This window comes from Sinocyclocheilus grahami, unplaced genomic scaffold (genome assembly GCF_001515645.1).
Source record: "Sinocyclocheilus grahami isolate Dianchi unplaced genomic scaffold, SAMN03320097.WGS_v1.1 scaffold1055.1, whole genome shotgun sequence".
Lineage (NCBI taxonomy): Eukaryota > Metazoa > Chordata > Actinopteri > Cypriniformes > Cyprinidae > Sinocyclocheilus > Sinocyclocheilus grahami.
The window spans coordinates 435,529-457,789 of record NW_015506234.1 but is presented as its reverse complement, the minus strand read 5'-3'; the positions used below and the strand labels follow the sequence as shown (position 1 = coordinate 457,789).

At 35.7% G+C, this 22,261-nt stretch overlaps 1 protein-coding gene across 1 annotated transcript in view; it reads left to right on the top strand.

The window, feature by feature from the left end:
* LOC107566194 (phosphatidylinositol 3,4,5-trisphosphate-dependent Rac exchanger 2 protein-like) overlaps nucleotides 1-22,261 on the top strand; it is a 116,026-nt gene that overhangs the window by 73,109 nt on the left and 20,656 nt on the right. The window contains exons 28-35 of the mRNA XM_016251566.1: nucleotides 3,243-3,371; nucleotides 4,161-4,202; nucleotides 4,871-4,921; nucleotides 5,026-5,096; nucleotides 5,562-5,664; nucleotides 6,242-6,385; nucleotides 6,555-6,669; nucleotides 21,700-21,766. Of these exons, the coding sequence (XP_016107052.1) occupies nucleotides 3,243-3,371; nucleotides 4,161-4,202; nucleotides 4,871-4,921; nucleotides 5,026-5,096; nucleotides 5,562-5,664; nucleotides 6,242-6,385; nucleotides 6,555-6,669; nucleotides 21,700-21,766 (722 nt within the window). The remainder of the gene's footprint in view (nucleotides 1-3,242; nucleotides 3,372-4,160; nucleotides 4,203-4,870; nucleotides 4,922-5,025; nucleotides 5,097-5,561; nucleotides 5,665-6,241; nucleotides 6,386-6,554; nucleotides 6,670-21,699; nucleotides 21,767-22,261) is intronic.

Genomic DNA, 22,261 nt, shown 5'->3' with positions numbered 1-22,261 from the left:
TAAAGGGTTGTTGGCAAAAGGAAGTGTGGCTAAAGGTGGGGGTTTCCTCTGAGCAGTGTGAAGGTTTCTGTGATTGACTGCTCCAACCTCAGATTTGTCCTTTACTACAAATCATCTTAATCAAATCTGTACAATTCATTTTATCTCGGACAGATAAAGAGCACCAGACTACTAGAGATAGTCTTGGGCACCTCCTCTATCTGATCTGAGGACACTAGGACATTGGACTCGTAGAGATCGTCTGGGTCACTTCCTCTGTCTCATTCTAGATTTTGTGACGGTTTTGTCCTTGAAAAGGACATTACTCGTAGAGTAGTGTAATACATTTGAAAAGACCCCTTTAATTGCTCTCATACATCCAAAGCTTATTAGAAAGAAATATCTCTTATATAAAATGTATTTAATTTTTTAATTAACATTTTTTTTTCATATGTGACCCTGGAGCACAAAACCAGTCATAAGTAGAACGGGTATATTTGTAGTAATAGCCAACAATACATTGTATGGGTAAAAATTATCGATTTTTCCTTTATGCAAAAAATCATTAGGATATTAAATACTGTAAGGATCATGTTCCATGAAAATATTTAGTAAATTTCCTTCCAAAAATATACCAAAACTTAATTTTTGACTATTAATAGGCGATTTTCTCAAAATTTGGATTTTTTTGCACCCTCGGAATCCAGATTTTCAAATAGTTGTATCTCGGCCAAATATTGTCCTATCCTAACAAACCAATGGAACACTTTTTTATTCAGTTTTCAGATGATGTAAAAAAAAAAAAAAACTTTATTACTGGTTTTGTGGTCCAGAGTCACATATTATTCTATTGTTTATTTAATTTAATTATTTCATTTTATATTCTGTATTTTTTTGTATTTTTTTATATTTTATTTTATAGTTTATTTCATTTTATATTTTTATATTTTATTGTAAATTTGATTGTTGTTTGTATTTTATTTTATTTTATGTATTATTTCATTTTATTATTTTAATACATATTTTATATTTTACCATATTTTATTGTATATTTTACAAATATTGTTTTATTTGTTTATATCATATTGTTTTATTTCATATTTTATTTTTTATTGTTTGTTTCATTTTATTGCTTTTTTGTATTCATTTTATTTTATTGTTTATTTAATTTAATATTTTTCTATTTTATTGTATATTTTACAAATATTGTTTTATTTGTTTATATCATATTGTTTTATTTCATATTTTATTTTTTATTGTTTGTTTCATTTTATTGCTTTTTTGTATTCATTTTATTTTATTGTTTATTTAATTTAATATTTTTCTATTTTATTGTATATTTTATTGTTTTTTGTATTTTATTTTATTCGTTTATTGTTAAAATTTCATTTGGTTTAATTCATGTTTTATTTTTATTTTATTGCTAATTCTATTGTTTATTTAATTTAATTGTATTATTTGTCATATTGTTTTTATTGTATTTTATATTCTATAGTTTTTTGTATTTTATATTTTATTTTGTTTATTGATTCTTTTTTTTTATTATTAACACTGAGTTCTTACTTCAAGTGCACTCTTCTATTAGTAGGACATAGTGATGCTTACTTTCAAGTGAATTTCACCCATAAAAGCCGGTATGATTTAATCTCTTTAAACATTAAAATGTTTCATTTAAGGAGCCTGAAGCTCAATGATAGATAATCAGCTCCATGTACGAAGCTCTCATTGTGTTGACAGTAGAAACAAACTTTAATGCAATCTGCAGTAACTCCTGAGTCCCTGGTTTATGTGATAATAAAGTTCATTCCCAAAGGCATAGTTTCACACAGGATGTGGCTCAAGGTCATTTGGTAGGTTAATAAACACAGTAGGCATTGTTCTAGTGATATTTGAAAGCAGGGAACTCTTTGCCTGGGAAATAAATCTTAAATGAAGTGATGAGTCAGCGAATGTCTGCTCTATCTGTGTGTGTGGTCTGAATCTAGTTTTATACCTCCACAAAATGGTGCTGCTTTGCTGTTGTTCACCAAGGAGATGAGCAGATTAGTATGGAGTCCTCACGGTTTTAACAGTCGATTATAATTTGTGTGCTTGTGCATGTGATTTGTTTATTTAAGCTATCACATGCATGCTGGTAAGAAAATGGGATTTGAGAGTCAGAAACCGAACTGCTTATTAGAGCTAGTGAAAAAAACAATTAAAATGCTAAAAAGGCCCCTTTAAATCCATAATTGCTTACACATATACAAAGCTTATCAGAAAGAAATATCTCTCATATAAACATCTCGTACAAATATTTTAAATTAATTTAATTTGATTGCATATTTAATATTTTATCACATATATATATATATTATTGTAGATTTTGTTGTTTTATTTATTTCGTATTTTAATTCATATTTTATTGTTTATTTATGTGTATTTCATTGTTTTTCATATTTTTAATATGTAATTAAAATGTATTATTCTGCTTGTGACTCAAGTTGACTAAAATTTTTTCAAATGTTGTTGTTTTTTTATTTAATAATTTATGTTTTAAATTATATTTTGGTACTTTTAACATAAGCAGGGATAAATAAATAAATAATTGAGACTAACATACAAAGACAATTGTATTTATGCAAGTAATACAGAGAATTTTTTTTGAATATGCAAATACAGAAATATTTGCAATATGTAAATATTTGATGTTTAAATATAAATATGTGGATACAAATATACTGTATTTTAATAATAATAATAATAACAATACTACTAATAATAAGTTATGTAAATAAACTAATATTAAACAATATATTATTATTATTATTATTATTATAACTGTTTGTCTCAGTAGTGGACCTGCTCTTACTCTGTGTGTGGTAGATTCCTGAAAATGTTTTACATCACTACAGAGAGCTCAAAGGAAATTATTATATAATCACTGAGACGAATTGAATGATGTAAGCCCATCTCACCCTCCCTCCTTTTCCCTGAACGGAGCAGGAAGTGGATAGGTGTGTGTGTGTGAGAAATGCCATATGTGTGCCACTGCCATACCTTTTTATCATCGCCATTGTAACAAGCGTTGACACCTTTTATGGCCAGAGCCATCTACTGTAAGGGCATTGGAGCTATATATCATATATTTTTACAACACTCGTCCCTACTGATCCTACTCCACAGGGTCTTGTGTGCTGCGTAAATGTGTATTCAGTTTAGTGTAGTTGTCTGTTTGATCCTGCACGTTTGACTCCAATGATCCTGTGATTGTTTTTGGACAGAGTTTCATCAGGACATGGAGCCGAAGCTCAACTGCACCAAGAAACTGCGGCTTCACGTCAAGCAGGATCCGTGGAACCTGCCCAGCAGCGTTCAGGCTCTCACACACACCATCGCCAAGTTTGCAGAAGGTCAGTGGTTTCAAAAGCGACACACACCACATACGTGCGATCCTGGCCAAAAACAACCACTCCAGCAGCTCTCGATAGGGCTGGATGCTGCCATTTTTCAAGCACACACTGTTAAATGTGCGTTTATGGAGGGCAGAGAGTGAGTATTTGGCTTTAACTCCCTCAGGTCAGTTGTCAGCAAAGGCTGAAAAAGCATTCTCCTGCATTTTAACTTCCTTACACTGCTGTATGTGTGTGTGTGTGTGCACGTGTAAATGCCAAACCTGATGAATTAGCAGCAAAAACAAATGAACAAAAATCAGAACATTATAGTCCAGTCTGATGTTTACAAGACTATAACACAAGGAAATTAAATATTCCATTTATTAATAAGAATAATTGAATTTTTTTACCAGCATTGGGTAAAACTTTAATTTTGGTGGGTAAACTTAATTTTCATTGGGCAAACTTAATTTTATTTTATTTTATTGCAAAGGATATTAAGATTGATAATATTCAGCATCACATTCATTATACAGTTGTGCCACTTCTGGCTGTATTATTTCAGTGCAAAAATCCCATCATGTTCATATTCACTTCACTTTATACCGCAGAAAAGGAAATATTTAGTTCATTAATAATAATAATAATCAGATTTTTTTTATTTTTATAAATCTGCATTTTATGTACTTCATTCAACCAGATATTAAATGCAGTAAATCCAAACACAAAGCATGCATTTTCAGATTTTTTAACAGATTTTTAAATGAACTTATTTCATGAATGACATTGCTTTTTATATTCCCTCAGAGGTGAAAACGCGCCTATTATTGGTCCTGCTGCAATACACAGGTGAGTGTGGATTAAACCAAATTCACTTACGCATATTATTCAAATACTATAAATATACATGACAAATAAGGAACATATCATGTACGGTCTTTTCACCACACACTTATTCAGACCCTATAATCTGTCACACCAAACAGTAGGCAGTCTTTTGAGGTCACCCTGAATAAATTACACTCAGTTGAGAATTCCTCCACACAGCATTTCTCTCACACCTGCAACAGCGGTCCAGCATCTTTCGAGAAAAATTACCCACATGAGCAGAACCCTCAGAGACTTCTGTAATCCCCTTAAGGAAATATAATTTAATAAAAAGACACCGTTTCTCAAGGTTATGACTAGAAAATGCAGCTAAATTAAATACATTTGGCTGAGGAAAAATAGTAGTGTTTTGTTATGGTGTCTAATGTGTTTTGAGTTCATTGAGAAGTACGAATGTGTCTTAAGATCATTTGATGGTTCTGATTTTAGTCTTTAAACACTAAACATAATGTGGAGACTGAAGAAGTTTTATTAAGAGGGCATATTATTGTCCATAGTTCACCTATAAATATCCCTGCCATCATTTACTCTTCCACATGTTGTTCAAAACAGCGAACTAAGCGAATGGCTTATTTTTGCCCCTATTGCAGGATCTATTGGTGAGCATTCTCTATTTTTTTTATTTATAGAATATAAAGAGATAAAGGATGCTTTGATGAAGTATGTCATGTTTAAATCCAGTATGTAGTCAGAACAAAGCAGTCAGGCCGAGTTGGCGTAGAAATGAAACCCACATGTAATATGAAGATTCCCTGCCTTTGAGACTTTAGTCTTATCTCCACAGCACTGACGCTCTTCCCCATCCACCCCCGAACACACTCAGGGGAGGGAGAGCAGGCAGCGAGCAACCCGAAGGTAATTTCTTGACATGATAACGCTTGGCAGCTTTGTAGGCCCCCAGATGAAAGGATTGTAGCATCTGGCACATCGGAATGTTGAGAGAGTCGGCCCACATATCAGGCAGAGGTGTCGTTTTCAGATGTGTGAGGAGAGGTCCCACGATTCTAAGACCAGACTTGTTCAGATTTGTATGTGGATGGTCTCATCCACAGCCACGGGCGTACTGTGTGTACGCAGGCAGAAGATGAACTAAAATGAATAGAGTGGAGGATGAAGAAAATATGAATTTCTCAGTGTGTCTGTAACAGGAAGTCATCATTGTAATTTTGGATCTACACCTAAGCACACCACAATCCCCCACCCGTTTTTTATATATATTTCACTCATACTATCAGACCTTCAACACAGCCTTTTCATTAAACACATGTAGTTTAGTAATGGTTTTGTACTTTTGTTACAGTATGTCATTTTTTTCTTTAGACGGATGAGCAGGCCATGCTAGAAGACACACAAGTTGCTCTCATAGACCTGGAGAAGGTCACCTTCTATTTCCGGCAGTTTGAAGGAGAGCCTCTTGTTGCTAGTAAGTTCTCTTTGAAGAAGCACTTCCTGTTTTAACAGGAAATAATTACTTTTTTTAGCACAATTCTAAAACTAATTTTACTAATAATGTTTCCAGTGTCCCCAAAAGGTATTTGGACACTCAAGCCAAAAAGTATTTATGTCTTTGTATTATATAACAAAATATCATTCAAGATATGAGGATTTATATTAAATGAATATAGCAAAATCAAATATTTCTGGCAAAACATTTACACCATTTAAAAAAAAAAAATCTAAATCATAAAATTGTGTGTTTTTCTATTAATATTATGAGTATTTTTCAGATCTGGACACTTACTGGTTGTTTGCTATTAGTGGAACATGTACATAATAATGTTATCCAAAAGTATTTTATATTTTATATGAAATGTTTTTGTTTTTTTACATTTTTATATTTTTTATGTAATTTATGTAAACAACTACACACATTTACAGTAGTGGCAGTATTTATATTCTTAACTTCAGTATTCAAAAAGTCACTTGGAACCAGTGTGTTTGCATGAAATATTTTATTCATAAACTCCATCATGCTGATGACTTTGTTTCTTTGTCTCCAGACATGCCCATCTCATACCAAGTTGAGGGCACACGGCAGGCTTTGAAGGTCTGTTTTTACCTAGAGGCATTCTACTTCCAGCAGTTACCCCAGAGACTAAGACACGGTGGTAGCTTCAAAATCTACCCCATCCTGTTCACCCAAGGTACGGTGTGTTTGTATGGGACACAGTAAGCCTGAAGCATGGCAAAAATGCTGAATTATGCTCTTTCAAAGTGAAGCTACCCTTAACTTTTAAAAAAATAATAATAGTAACTGATACATAGCTAAACGTCTGAAAGAAATCCAATGCTTCACGTAATTTTTTTTAATAGCCTTGGAGAGCATGGAGGGATATTATTACCGAGAAAGCGTGTCAGTGGAAGAATATCAGGCCCAAATCAATGCTGGATCCCTGGAGAAGGTCAAGCAGTACTACAAGAGACTCCGGTAAGTTTGCTTCACCTGTCAGTCATACTTCAGCTATGAAACTTCACAAATTTCTTCAGACCTAAGTGTAAAGCTGTCATTGTATTTCCTGATGAGGTGAAGTTGGGAATTTGGGATGTGGTTATGGTGCTCAGTTGGATCTCTGCCCTTTAAAAATAAAATGATGGAATTAATAATCATGTTAGTATTTATTTACTAAAAATATAAAACGATAAGTCTCACACACACACACACACACACACACAATTTATATACATATGTCAAATTGAAACAATGAATTTATGAATTAATGAATTAATAATTAATTTCTTAATTTATTTTTAGGTGGCATTTGTAGTTCTCTATACGGCCCTTCTTGATTACACTTGTACACTGATTTTAAATCAGTTTTTTTCTAATATCTTGATCCCTGCTGTACTTCCAGTTTCCTTGTCTTCCTCAGAATCAGACAATGCGGTCTGAAAATCAGTTATTGTTATGATATGTCAAATAGAGTTAAACAAATCTCATACTCTTTGCTCATAATTATCATGCCAGTCTGTTTGAATAATATTTTTTGATGTTGAGATGAAAGTGAATTTGCCCCCAGACCTAAAGATAATTTCAGTTCATCAGTCTGCCAAAACTGACTATATTTCACGGCCATGATTGATATCTCAGATAAAACTATATGGCCAAAAGTATGTGGGCACACGAACACCAAACCCATGCTTGTTAAGCACTTCTGGAAAGGCTTTCTAGAAACATTGCTGCAGGGATATTCCCATCCAGTTAACTCCAGATATCTTGTTTTTCACCGCCTTCATGCTCCTTCAGTTCTTTAGTTGTATGTTTAAGTCTTCCAGGGGCCTCTTGGGACATTAAAATGGCAGTTGAAACATGTAAGTTGTTTCCAAACCCTGAACATCAGCACTAGTACTCAAAATATGAGTGAATTTGATATGTTTAGGGAAAATAATCATCATGTAGGATCCTAATAGCATGTTCTCTGAGCAGCTGATGTTTGCTTTATAGCTCACAAGGTAAGCATCTGGTGTAGATCTCATCCGTAATTGGTTACAGTGTGCTGAGGTCAGCCAAGTTTCATTGTATTACGTTTGCCATAGGGGCATATTACTCTTGGGATTTGAATGGAAGTGAGCCTGCCAATTGTACCAGAGATCAAGTACAGTCTTGGCTTGATTTGAGGCCAGTGGAAAATGCATGAGGGGTTACTCAAGAAATATTGTCTCATTATGTGCAAACACTGTTTTGGTTTGGCTTGCCAGTATTCGTGGTGTAATGCTGACACATTATATACACTGTGCTCTCTGGCATATTGGCATTTTGAAAAAATCCCTCTATATTCCACTAATAACATGATCCTTCAGTGCCTTATCCTGGCCCTTGCTATCTGAGCATTGGTATTGGCATTTTAAGCTGAGCTTGATGCATTTGTATCGACTGAATTTGAAGTGTGAACATTGAATGAGGTAAAAGGCAAATCTGCTCCTTCTTCAAAATGTCACTGTTTCAATATGGATATGACAATATTGAGGTGGTTCTATGTGCTATGCTAGTCTTCATAATTCTAAACACGCTGCACACATTTTCATTTTCTTGAGATTTTTTTTCTTTGACAGTGCCTAGGGATGTGAAAAACAATATAATTTCAAAATAGACTAATCAGTGGGTTGGTTGCCTGAATGACTCCATTCTTGTGTTAAAAAAAAACTGGATATGGAGCACAACTCTATGGAACAGAATGTGAAGGTCTTGACATGTTTTTAAGAGCTTGACTATTATATATATATATATATATATATATATATATATATATATATATAAAATAGTCAACATTATAAGTAGAACAAAAATGTTTAAAAACATTAACTTGATTCATACTTGGCTTTAATAAATAGAATATTGATTGCATTGTTAATGTAAAATTATAAAAGTTTTTTTCCTGATAGTGTAAGTAATGTTTATTTAACCAAGAAAATGTGAATGCAGTATATATATATATATATATATACTGCATTCACATTTTCTTGGTTAAATAAACATTACTTACACTATCAGGAAAAAAACTTTTATAATTTTACATTAACAATGCAATCAATATTCTATTTATTAAAGCCAAGTATGAATCAAGTTAATGTTTTTAAACATTTTGCATTTATTCTAAAATAATACCTCAAGGCAGTAACAATTTAAACAATATATTTTATTTGTGAACTTATGTTCAGCTAAACCATAAAATGAACTTATGTTCTTTTAATAGCTAACTTTGAACATTTTTTTTTTTACATTTTTCGGATCATTAGTCATCAAAGCTCTGTAAATATTGGTCACAGACACAGAGATTTACTTTAAATTAATCTCACCAAGCTGATTACTCACTTAAAACTCCCTCATATCATGTTTTCAGGACATTTCAAGGTTTTCAGGATATTTGTTATGTCTTATTGTCTTATTTTGACATAACAAATATCGAATGTGTGAGTTGTTTACTTTTTTAAATTAGTCTTCCCATTATCGCCATTATAATGTTCATTCAGACTGATTCGCAAACGCGGAATGCACACGAAAACAAGAGGAGGGATTTATCACATGAACCAATCACAGCTGATCATAATCAGTCATATCCAGTCATTAGTCAGATATAGAAAAAATGGTGCATTTGCATTACAACTGCAACATTACTGATGACAGTGTGTTTCAGCATTCATGTGATTTCGCAGGGTTTGTGGTTTTTGTTTGGATTTTTGTGGTTTTTACACAGGTGTTGAAAGGCCCTGCAGGTAAAGTGATTCAGCTTAGTCATAGCAAGATGGAGACTTTTTCAGAAAGCTGTGCAGATGAGCTTGAAATGAATTGACAGGGAGCCTTCTGGTGTAATGTGGAGCAGATGTAAACTGAGAGAGCAGACAGAGAAGAATGAGAGAGGTGTGGAGGCAGAAGGAGATGTATAAGAGTAAAGAAGAGGGAAGGAGAAACTGAGACTATCTGACCCAAAGGACAGATGTAGGGTTGCCAGATTTGCCAGGGTTGCCAGTCTTTATTTGTCAAACGACTGGTTTTGTTTAACCACTTATGTTTGTTTGTTCCTTCACTGTTTAGAATTTATTTATTTACAAATGTCAGATCTTACAAAATGACCCATGCAAAGCCAAGCTATACTGTGCTTTGCACATCTTTGGCATTTGTAAATGATTGACAGTATTGATTGGCCAATTTGCATCTTCGAATGTGTCACGTTCTGAGCTCACTGACAAGTACAATTGATATTATGCTGCATAAACCTGACCAGGCCCCTCGCTAATGTTGGTAATGATTAGAATAGAAAAGAATACCAAAAAAGTCAGAATGTCTGGAGTCTGGGGATAGAGGGATGTCTGTAGACTGCTTATTATGGGGACTGCAAAGCGAACTCGTGGAAATTGTAATAGTACAGTCATAGCGTGAAGAGAACGCTAAATAACAAGATATGTTTCTTATCATTTAGACAAACTAGACCGGAGACTGGAGTTTGTGTTGAGATCAGCTATAATGCCTGAAGAGTCTTATCAGTCCTATTTATCTCTATTAGAAATATTAGCTATAGATATATGTTGCTTCAGCATCACCATGATGAAACGAAGGGCGCATTTGCATTAAACCCAGATGAAACGTATTGTATATTACTGTTCAGATGTGAAGTGCATTACATCTGACACGACTGTTGTTGCTCATCAGAGTAAAGCCAGGAGATTGACTCAGCGGTCTTACTACAAAGACCCACCATCTGTCTTTACCAAAAGACCATCTTAAGCACATGCCAGGATATATTTGGGCTATAATTTCAACTACACTGGAGTCTGTGTGTCCGTGTTTATATCTTAAAGGAGGAGATCCCCAAGTCATGTATTATCTCCAGATCTTCTTTAAGTCGACCTATCCAGACTGATGAGGTCACTACAATCATCACAAAAAAAAAATCTCATCTGAAAACAACAAACAGATGTCAGGTGTCATGTGAATGGGTTCTTTGAATTTACGTGCCTTTCCAATTGTGTTAATATTGGAAATGTATTAACGTTTTGTAATGTGCTTTTTGTTTGCTGTTGTTTGTTGTTGCAATACATTTGTTTGATCTTTTTCGCTGAATTAATAATCTTTTGGCTTTAATCTTTAAACCATTACAGTGCAAATACAAAAATATCAAAATATCAAATATCATAAAAAGCTGATTGTGTATATACACTGTTCTGAATTAATTACATATACATTTTCAATACGGACAACCAATCAAATCAACCAAATCAGCATATTAAAATTATTTCTGAAGGGTCATGTGACACTGAAGACTGAAGTATTGGCTGCTGGAAATTCAGCTTTGCATTTACAGAAATAAATGACATTTTAAAATAGAAAACAATTATTTTAAATTGTAATATATTACTGTGATGTACAGTACATATATACACATACACTTCAAAAATGACATCTTTTTAAAGGGGTCATATGATGTGATTTCAATTTTTCCTTTCTCTTTGGAGTGTTACAAGCTCTTGGTGCAGAAAGAAGATCTGTAAAGTTGCAAAGACTAAAGTCTCAAATCCAAAGAGATATTCTTTATAAAAGTTCAGAGTCAGCCACACCTACCTAAAATGGCTCGTTCTAACACGCCCCCACATATCTACCTCACTATGTGGGAAGATTTGCATAACGCCGCCTAAATGTTCACGCAACGAAAGAAGGCGTAACTTTTATTCTCACTGTAGTATTGTTGACGCTGTAGCAGTGTCGTGAAGATGCTGTGTGCTTCGTTGTGAAAGCGAAACTACTTTGTTTGGTCTTCCAAATGAGGACGATATCCGCTTCGTCATGTCTAGAGCTGATCCGTGCTGGTCGCTGAGGGAATACATAAACTTTTACCGTGGACGATGCGGAGTCCAGCCCGGGGTCGTCACATGTGGTTGCCGCTCATTCGTCGGATCTTCCGGACGCGCCGTTCTCACCCCCGCCGCCTCCGCTCACTCTATCCCGGCCTCAGCGCACGCTAAGCCGGGGCTTCCCCTCATGCTAGGCCGCTGTGTTTTTCATTGTGAAAGCGAAACTACTTTGTTTGGTCTTCCAAATGAGGACGATATCCGCTTCGTCATGTCTAGAGCTGATCCGTGCTGGTCGCTGAGGGAATACATAAACTTTTACCGTGGACGATGCGGAGTCCAGCCCGGGGTCGTCACATGTGGTTGCCGCTCATTCGTCGGATCTTCCGGACGCGCCGTTCTCACCCCCGCCGCCTCCGCTCACTCTATCCCGGCCTCAGCGCACGCTAAGTGTCTTGCTTGGTTAAAATATCTACAAATTCTCAATTTATTTGGGAAGCAACACTGCATTAAATATTTGGTACTGTATTTATTTTCATAGATTGCATGTATATTTTGTCTCAGTACTCTGGTAGATTATTTTGACTGCTTTTAAGTACAAACAAAAAATGTTATACACAAAGTCCCATATGTTTTGTAGAAAGAGAGAAATCACATGGCAGAATAGCAAGAATGAGAATTGACAAAAGTGAAGGTGTGAAAGGAAGGTGCAGCTAGAATAGAGAGACACAGGTATACTGGCAGAAGAATTCTTCATTTGTAAATGTCTGTATTACTACATTCAAAACTAGCTCATATTTGCAGCTTTGGAAGCCCCCAGAGTTAATGTCAGCTCCAGTTGTGTATTTTTTCGTGGAAAGCACATTTGGAGACAGCACAGTACTTCTTTTCATGTGGAATGGAAATTAAAATAGTTTGATTACAGTTGGCACATTTAATCAAATCCATGTCTCATCTGTAGTATAAGTCAAGTTTATGTCGAGTTCATCTTCAGTATCCCTTCATAAACAGGACTTCAAAGTGTGGAATCGAAACTGCTCCTAATACACCCAGTAAATCAGTAATACAGCTGAGACATTGATGTGGTACCAGATATGTATGTTGTGGCTGATTTTTCTGATGAAGAACAGCCAACAAAGACTCCAGCCAGCTTCTTTTAAGTCGTTTTGGCCTTCATTTCAAGTTCTGTGGATTGTTAGATTCATTCTACAAGTTTGTAGACTAAAAATACAATATTTTTGATTGTTCTTCTAAACAAGGCATTCACAAGCTGATTTCAAACCTAAACTCTAGATGCCCACAAGTTCTTTGTTTTTTACTGAGTTAAGGAAGTGCGACTTGTTTGTAGTGGTCTCTGCGGTGCAAGTCATGTGGATGTGGTGGGTTTGATACAGCTGGATAGCCCATTCTTGTAGCACTTTGGCCCTCTGTTAGGTTTCTGCATTGTAGGATGTGTGTGTTAGACAGCTGAATTAATGGCTGTACTTATCAGCCGGTAAAAATTCAACGCTCGGCTAATCGCATGTCTAGAAGTGGCTGTAAGAGCTGAAATCGGTTGAGTGATCTGGTCCCAATGGGAAGACACCTAAACATGGGCTAAAATATATTTGAGTGTGTCTGTTAGAGCGATTTTGTGCCAGCTTGGAAGGAACCTGCATGACATTATGTTTGCAAATCTGTTTGTAATTAGTCAAGGTTTGTTGGGGTCATGCTTTGGGTCATGATGGTGGTTGAGGCCCAATGCTATTTGTAGATTTATTGGTCTACTCTAAGGCATGATGGCCTGGCAGCCTGATAATGACCATGATGCAATGGTGAGCCTCATAAAAACCAAATAAAAACAAACCATTGGCAGAGGTTACAATATTAGCCAAACTAAAATTAAATGTTAGACCAGGGGTATAGAGAAAAAAAAAACTATTGAGCTTGGTCAGTAATGATTAATTTAATTTAATTTAATTTAAAAATGGGTTATATGATGCTGCTAAAAATAACATTATTTTGTGTATTTGGTGTAATGAAATGCGTTTATGCGGTTTAAGGTTCAAAAAACACTTTATTTTCCACATACTGTACATTATTGTTTCTCCTCTATGCCCCGCCTATCTGAAACGTGTCGATTTTTACAAAGCTCATCGGTCTGAAAAGCGAGGTGTGCTGTGATTGGCCAGCTATCTAGTGCGTTGTGATTGGCCGAATACCTCAAGCGTGTGACTGAAATGTTACGCCCCTTACCATACTGTGATGGCATGTCCCGGAGCGACGAGACAAAAACATTAAAACTCATTATAAACGAGGCATTTGTTGCATCCAGTGGGGACATAATTACAGATTATAATGACTTATACTGTCTTTTTTTCGCGTTGCGTTGCATCGCACGGTCGCACCACGTAAACATAAAACCATGTCTGCATTTGTGATCGGAGAAATGACAAACAACAAGTGCTACTCTACACTGCTCAAAACTCGCGTTTGAATCATCAGTGGCAAATCCTTAAAATGAAAACGTATTTACAGTCTGTGAGTCAGAACAGCCGGCATTGTAGTCTACTCTACCAGGATCAGGAAACAGTCTCCCATAAAATGCACTGCAGACCTCTGAATATTTGGGTTGAACTGTTCTGGAACAGTGTTGTAAATACAACTTAACCACTGATTTCTAGTCGGGTCCTCTTTTGGAAGGCCAAACAAAGTAGTTTCACACGGCGGGCTAGAGTGAGCGGAGGCGTGGCCGGCGGGCTTGTGGCAACCACATGTGACAACCCCGGGCTGGATTCTGCTTTGTCCACGGGGAAAGCCGATCCGGCGATCCACAGCGCGAAGTTGATGTATTTCCTCAGCGCCCAGCATGGATCAGCTCTAGGCATGACAAAGCGGATATCATCCTCTTTTGGAAGGCCAAACAAAGTAGTTTTGCTTTCACAACAAAACACACAGAACACAAACACACACGCGTCTTCACGACATGGCGGCAGCAACAATACTACAGAGAGAATAAAAGTTACGCCTTCTTTCTTTGCGTGAACATTTGGCGGCGTTATGCAAATCTTTCCACATCGTGACGTAGACATGTGGGGGCGTGTTAGAACGAGCCGTTTTAGGTAGGTGTGGCTGACTCTGAACTTTTATAAAGAATATCTCTTTGGATTTGAGACTTTAGTCTTTGCAACTTTACAGATCTTCTTTATTCACCATGAGCTTGTAACACTTCAAAGAGAAAGGAAAAATTATGATCCCTTTAAGCAAATATTGACTGTTTTCTCAATGATAATTATCTTTCAATGAGAAGATCACAGGGAAGACTTTAACTAAGTGAACACCTGGCTACTTCAGTTATTGCTGAAACTTGAAGATCACCATCCAGTTTAAGGCGCTTTGAAACTTAAGCTCTTGTTTCCTAATTTTTTATAGCCTCTGTCCTGCAAATGACTTAATTGCATGATTTAAATGACAGAGGAGATAATGTTTTTAGATCCCTGTAAACGTTATACTGCTTTTTACCCCACAGAAATACACACTTTCCTTCTCTAGAGTTTATGATGTTGATGATGAATTTATTCTGTGAAGTATTTCATTTTATTTTATTTTATTTCCACTGTCAAATTCACATGTCTAAATACAACTCCATACTATCATGGTCCCATTGAGGCACGCTGTATTCCTACATCAGTGTCTAATCATGCCTGAAGACCCCAGAGCACACTGGGTAATGCTTATGAAATACTGTAGGGCCAAAAGCTATGTATTTTTTTTGTTTTTAAGATGAAACAGTGGCTGCAATTTGCTTTTAGGCCCAGAGAACAGAGGCGCAGCGAAATTGGCCCATCCTTGGATCCTGTCCAGCTTTTCCATTAAAGTTGCTCATAAGAGCCCATGGAGAGAAAACACAGGCCGTCAGTTACTGCACAGTGTGCCTTAAAGGAAAGACCACTGCTGCGTTACGACTCCTGCAGGAGGGTCCCACATTCACCACACACAGACCAGTACAGCAGAGCGCATTCTAATATAGATAACACTGCTCACTGTTTTAATGGATTACATTTGCCTGCATGAATAGCAGCCCGAAATCGCAGTAAGCCCACAAGAACCAGAAAACATTACCACAGTACAGGGGGTTTTGTTGTTATGCTTTACCTTTGATGAAATTTTACAGTACTTTACTCTGAGATCTTGTGTATTATTTTTTCTTCCTTTTCTCTTTCTTTCTTTCTTTCTTTCTTTCTTTCTTTCTTTATTTATTTCTTTCTTTCTTTCTTTCTTTCTTTCTTTCTTTCTTAATTGCTAATTATACTAAAAAAATAAAGTACTGTAGTAATACTAATTTTTTCACTGACCATATTAATATCATTGGACTTTTTTTTTCTTTTCCCTAATACAGTACTGTTCAAAAGTTTGGGTAATATTTATTTCTTTATTTATATTTCAAGGCTGCATTTATTTGATCAAAATATAGTAAAACCGTAATATTGTGTAATATTATTACAATTATACATAACTGTTTTCAATTTTAATGTAGTTTAAAATGTAATTTCTTCCTTATTATTCCAGTCTGTGGTGTCAGATGATCCTTCAGAAATCATTCTATGCAGTTTTGCTACATACATTTCCAATTATTATTATCAATGATAAAAACAGTTGTAGTGCTTAATATTTATGTGGAACAAATGATACATTGTTTACAGAATTCCTTTCATAAAGAGAACAATCAAAAGAACAACGTTTATTTATAATGGGACATTATAAATGTATTTTAATGTAAATTTTGATCAATTTAATATGTCCTTGCTAAATGAACATATTGATTTCTTTAAAAAAGTTGTCTTCGTATAAATGTGATTGTACATGAATTAGGTTATATTTCATATTCTTATGTTAAAAAACCATGGCTTTACTATCTGATAGAAAGTATTTTTTTCTTTATATCTTTCTTTCTCTTTGCTAGTTACAATAACATAATAATGTTTTTTTGTAATATATTATTAAGTACTATATATTTTTTAAGCATGCACAGTACAATTGTGTTAATTTTTGGTATATTGAAGTAGCATATACAAATGTTATATATGTTAAATTAATGTAATAAAAAAAGGTAGTATGGGATTTTGTATGGGACTACATATACCTTCATACACACCCCCTGTCAGTGTAGTGTTCTCAGTAGTGAAGTGTTGGCATGAGTTGTTGTCTCTGCTGTGAAACTGAACAGCGGATGGGCGATTGATCTAGTAACATGAATCGTCAGCTCCATCTGGTGCTGCTTGAGCCCGCCAGACTTGGCATCAAACTGTACTTACATCAAACTGTACTGGTGTAGAAAAACCAGGACTTGAACCGGGAAGGAATAGTTCACACAAAAAAAATTTTGAGTTAGTTTCTTCATCGGAACAAGTTTGAAATTCAGTATTACATCACTTGCTCATCAGTAGATCATCTGCAGTGAATGGGTGCCGTCAGAATGAGAGTCCAAACAGCTGATAAAAACATCACAATAATCCACAAGTAATCCACACAACTCCTGTCCATCAATCAGTGCCTTGTGAAGCAAAAAGCTGTATTTCAGTAAGAAACTTCAAATTAGTCTTCTATCAATGATATTACTTTCTTCAGTTTAAAAGTTGTCTTGTCTGAGTCAGGAGAGAAATATGCGCAGCACAGATTAAGCATCGATTACAAGCCAAAACAGTTCTAAACAATTTGATGGATTTTGATGTGAGAGGACAATAGAGGATGTACCTTTTCATTGGAGGAAGCTTTATTATGGATTATGGACTGGTAGTTTAGCCAGAAGCAATGGTTTCAATGTAAAATGTCACAAGACATTAAATGATGGACTGGAGTTGTGTGGATTACTTGTGGATTATTGTGATGTTATTATCAATTTGGACTCTCATTCTGATGGCACCCATTCACTGCAGAGGACCCATTAGTGAGCAAGTGATGCAATGCTAAATTTCTCCAAATCTGTTCAGTTGAATAAACAAAATCATTTACATCTTGGATGACCTGAGGGTATGTACTTTTCAAAAACTTCAGCAAACTTTTACTGGTGTAGCACGGCTTTGTTGTTTAATACCACCTCATAATCGATTGTGTTTGGCTTTCATACTTTTCTCTTATAAAGAATCCTCGATAGATTTCAGTCAAACTGAGTGTGGCCCTGGGTTACAGTGCACTTTTCAAATCCTGCTCTGAAATGGCCAGGCAAGGACCTCTTTGGAGACTTTGCTGATGGATGTGGCCATGGCTTACTCTGAGACTTTAGGCCATCTGCAGGAAGGGTGACATAGACTAAAACTTCAGAGGCGAGAACTTCACATAAATGATCAAGCAGCCGGCACAGAACTGCTGGATTGCGAAGGTCTTGTGTCGGCAGACTGCGAGGCATTTATCTCCTTGACAGAAATTACAGAGTATATTTTCTTTTTGCCTGGTCTCTTTCTCTCTGTTTTTCTCTGTCTTTTCAACACTCTGTTGTAGTCAGGGTCAGTAAATATCAGACAATTTGAATATATATATATATATATATATATATATATATATATATTTAGAGATGTTTAATTATATCTTGTCACTACTTTGCATGCAAATATGGAAAATAAACTTTTAAATGTAAATTTAATAATAATAATAATAATAATAATAATTATTATTATTATTATTATTGCTGTTGTTATAAATGCAATACTAATATGTACAGAACCATTCAAAAGTTTGGGGTCCGTAAGATTTTAATGTTTTTAAAAGGCTATTCTTATGCCCACCAGTGCTGCTTTTATTTGATCAAAAATACAGTAAAAACAGCAATATTATGAAATATTATTACAATTTAAAACAACTGTTTTTTTTAAAGAAAACAAGCAGTAAATGAATAGAGTGCAAGTCTAAAAAGGACACTTTTTTTGAAGAATAGAATTAGATTAGAGAGTGCTAAAGTTAGAGGGTCAAATAAAGATGGAAGAGATGAGTGTTTAGCCAATTCTTGAAAATGGCTTAGGACTCTCTGCTCGGATTGAGTTGGGCAGGTCATTCCACCAGGAGGGAACATTTCATTTAAAAGTCTGTGAAAGTGATTTTGTGCCTCTTTGGGATGGCACAATAAAGTGATGTTCACTTGCAGAACGCAAGCTTCTAGAGGGCACATAAGTCTGAAGTAATGAATTTAGGTAAAGTGGTGCAGAGCCAGTGGTGGTTTTGTAGGCAAACATTAATGCCTTGAATTTTATGCGAGCATCTATTGGTAGCCAGTGCAAATTGATAAACAGAGGTGTGACGTGCATTCTTTTTGGCTCATTAAAAATTCATCTTCCTGCCGCATTCTGTAAAGGTTTGATAGGACTGGCTGGAAGACCTGCCAAGAGAGCATTGCAATAGTCCAGTCTGGACAGAACAAGAGCTTGAACAAGGAGTTGTGAAGCATGTTCCGAAAGAAAGGGCCTGATCTTCTTGATGTTGAATAAAGCAAATCTGCAGGACCGGGCAGTTTTAGCAATGCGGTCTGAGAAAGTAAGCTGATCATCAATCATAACTCCAAGGTTTCTGGCTGTTTTTGAAGGAGTTATGGTTGATGTGCCTAACTGGAAGGTGAAATTGTGATGAAACGATGGGTTTGCTGGAACCACAAGCAGTTCTGTCTTGGCAAGATTGAGTTGAAGGTGATAGTCCTTCATCCAGCAAGTTAGACAAGCTAAAATGCGAGCAGATATCGTCGGATCATCAGGATGGAATGAGAGGTAAAGTTGAGTGTCATCAGCATAGCAGATGCCCTTTGCCAATTGGGTTGACAGGAGGATCTGGTGGTTAACCGTGTCAAAACAGCGGACATATCTAGCAAGATAAGTATTGAAGATTTGGAATCCGCTCTTGCCAGTCTTAGGGCTTCAACAACTGAGAGCAAGGCAGTCTCGGTTGAATGTCTACTTCTGAAACCAGACTGGTTGCTGTCGACGAGGTTGTTCTGTGTGAGAAAGGCAGAGACTTGGTTGAACACAGCTCGTTCAAGTGTTTTTGCAATGAAAGAAAGAAGGGAAACCGGTCTGTAGTTCTCTAAAAGAGTTGGGTTAAGAGTGGGTTTCTTAAGAAGTGGGGTTATACAAGCCTGTCTAAATGCTGAGGGAAAAACACCAGTGTGAAGGGATGTGTTAATGATGTGAGTGAGTGCAGGTACAGTTGCAGGAGAAATGGCTTGAAGGAGATGAGATGGAATAGGATCAAGCGGACAAGTAGTACGATTATTAGAAAGGATGAGATTGGAGACTTCTGCCTCAGAGAGTGAAGAGAAGGATGTCAACAAGTGTATGTTTGCAGGTAAGATGTGCTTGACAGATTGTGGTGTGGAAAATAGTGCACTGATGGTTTTAATTTTATTAATGAAGAAGGTGGCAAAGTTGTCAGCTGTTAGAGTTGATGAAGGAGGGGGAGGAGGAGGACAAAGGAGGGAGGAAGATGTTTTAAAGAGCATGCGAGAGTTAGATGAATTGTTAATTTTGTTATGATAGTATGTCCTTTTAGCAATGGAGACATGAGCAGAGAAGCAAGAGAGGAGTGACTGATACACATTAAGGTCAGTAGGATTTTTTTATTTGCGCCACACCCTTTCAGCATCTCTGAGTTTAGAACGATGTTTGCGGAGAACATCAGACAGCCAAGGAGCAGAAGGGGTGGTACGGCCTGGCCTGGAAGACAAGAGGCAGATAGTGTATAAACAAGATGTAAGAGTGGTGCAGAAAGTGTCAGTAGCACTGTTTAGGGCGAGGAAGCGAAGATGAAACCATAGCAGATAGCCGGGAGGTTTTATTTATTAATATTTGTTCAAACTCTCTTTATTGATTTAATTTCTTTTTCAATCGAATGGTAAACTTGACTGTTATTTTACTCAGAAAATAAAGGCCAAAGGACTGAATTGAAAGCTTTATTTATGGAATTCGAAAAAGGTCAAAATAAGTGAGAAAGATAATGAAGTGATAGTATACCATGATCACAGACATCCCTTTGTATTACACTGCATTGAAATGACTACAATGTCTATTGGAGCCCAACAGATGATGAATCAGAGCTTAGAGGCCTTGATGGATGTTTCTAAGGCAATTAACCTCCAATAGTGTTTGTTTGCACTTTGCAGGATACTGTATGTTGGGTGCTGCTTAATGAAATGAAGATGAAAATCCTTTTGTAAATTAGTGGAATTAGTGCTTAAAGCTCTTAGTGCTTTAAGCTGATGGCCTCAGGGTGTTTCTAAAGAACTTTGCTTAATGCTTTCCATTACACTAACGTGAGCTGCCTCAATTAGTATGCAGGGTGAGTAGGATCTTATTATGGCAGCTCAAGACTCTGCGCATGTGTGCACTTGTTTTTGTTTTTTGTTTTTTGAGAGAGAGAGATAATACCTGAGTCTGCCTTTGAAAACATAATTTGGCTTTATTAATAGTCTCTAATAGTGGCATACTTCTAGTTTCACATTTTCATATCATTTGCTCCAATCAGTGAAGGATTAATATCTTGGACTAATTAACAATAATATTAATGCTGCGTCAAATGAGAATATTATCGTGATAAATCTCTCCCTTGCTGGGTGCAGATGGCAGATTAATTTTCCTGACAATAAACATGTGCTGCAATATGCCACGGAACCAGAACCACAAAACAGACAGGATTTTGCCATATGTTTTTAAAGGGGTTTACAATAAAAGAGTGATACTTTAATTTAAAATGAGGTTATTCTGGTTTGTTCTGCCTATACTTACTAACTCTATACTATATGTATATTCAAAATAAAATAATAAGCAATAATACAAATGTTTATTGTTTATAAAGGAATAATTTAATATAATTTATTTTTATATTAAAATTATTTATAAAAAAAAATATATATATTGTTGTGTTGACCAGAATGCCATCACATTCATACTCTTTCAACTCCTCTACTGCCACCTATGGCCGTTATGGTTACTGCAGCCAGTAATTGATATCTGGAAGGAATCCCTGTACTGTAGATATGCATTGTTTTTTTGTAGCAGCTGCTTTGTTGGTAGACTGAAGAATTCTTACAACCAGCTTTCTTTTTATGTGAATCAAATCACAAATTAGGTTTTACAGCACATCCTGTGTTGCTTGTATATGCAATCATTTGTCTCTGCGTGTTCACTGCTTACACTAACTTGTCTGTATTAATCATTCATAGGGCCTTTTATCTGTATAAATCAAACCTTCCCCCGAGCTCAGCTCCCAAAGCAGCCTTCATAGACAAGGTATGTGCCATCACTCACTATACAATCTGCAGGGACTTGTGAGAAATCTGTGTTTATGGCAGTACAGTGAAGCTAGTTATTTATTGAATGCACTTATTGATTCTCAATAATGAAAAAAGGAACCTGTTCTGTCATTAATTGCTCACCTTCATGTCGTTCTAAACCCATATGTGACCCTGGACCACAAAACCAGTCATAAGGGTAAATTTTTGGAAATTGAGATTTATACACCATCTGAAAGCTGAATAAATAAGCTTTCCGTTGATGTTTGTTAGGATAGGATAATATTTGGCAGAGATACAACTATTTGAAAATCTGTAATCTGAGGGTGCAAAAAAATCTAAATACTGAGAAAATCGCCTTTAAATTTGTCCAAATGAAGTTCTTAGCAATGCATATTGCTAATCAGAAATGAAGTTTTGATTTATTTGCAGTAGGAAATTTACAAAATATCTTCGTGGAACATGATCTTTACTTAATATCCTAATGATTTTT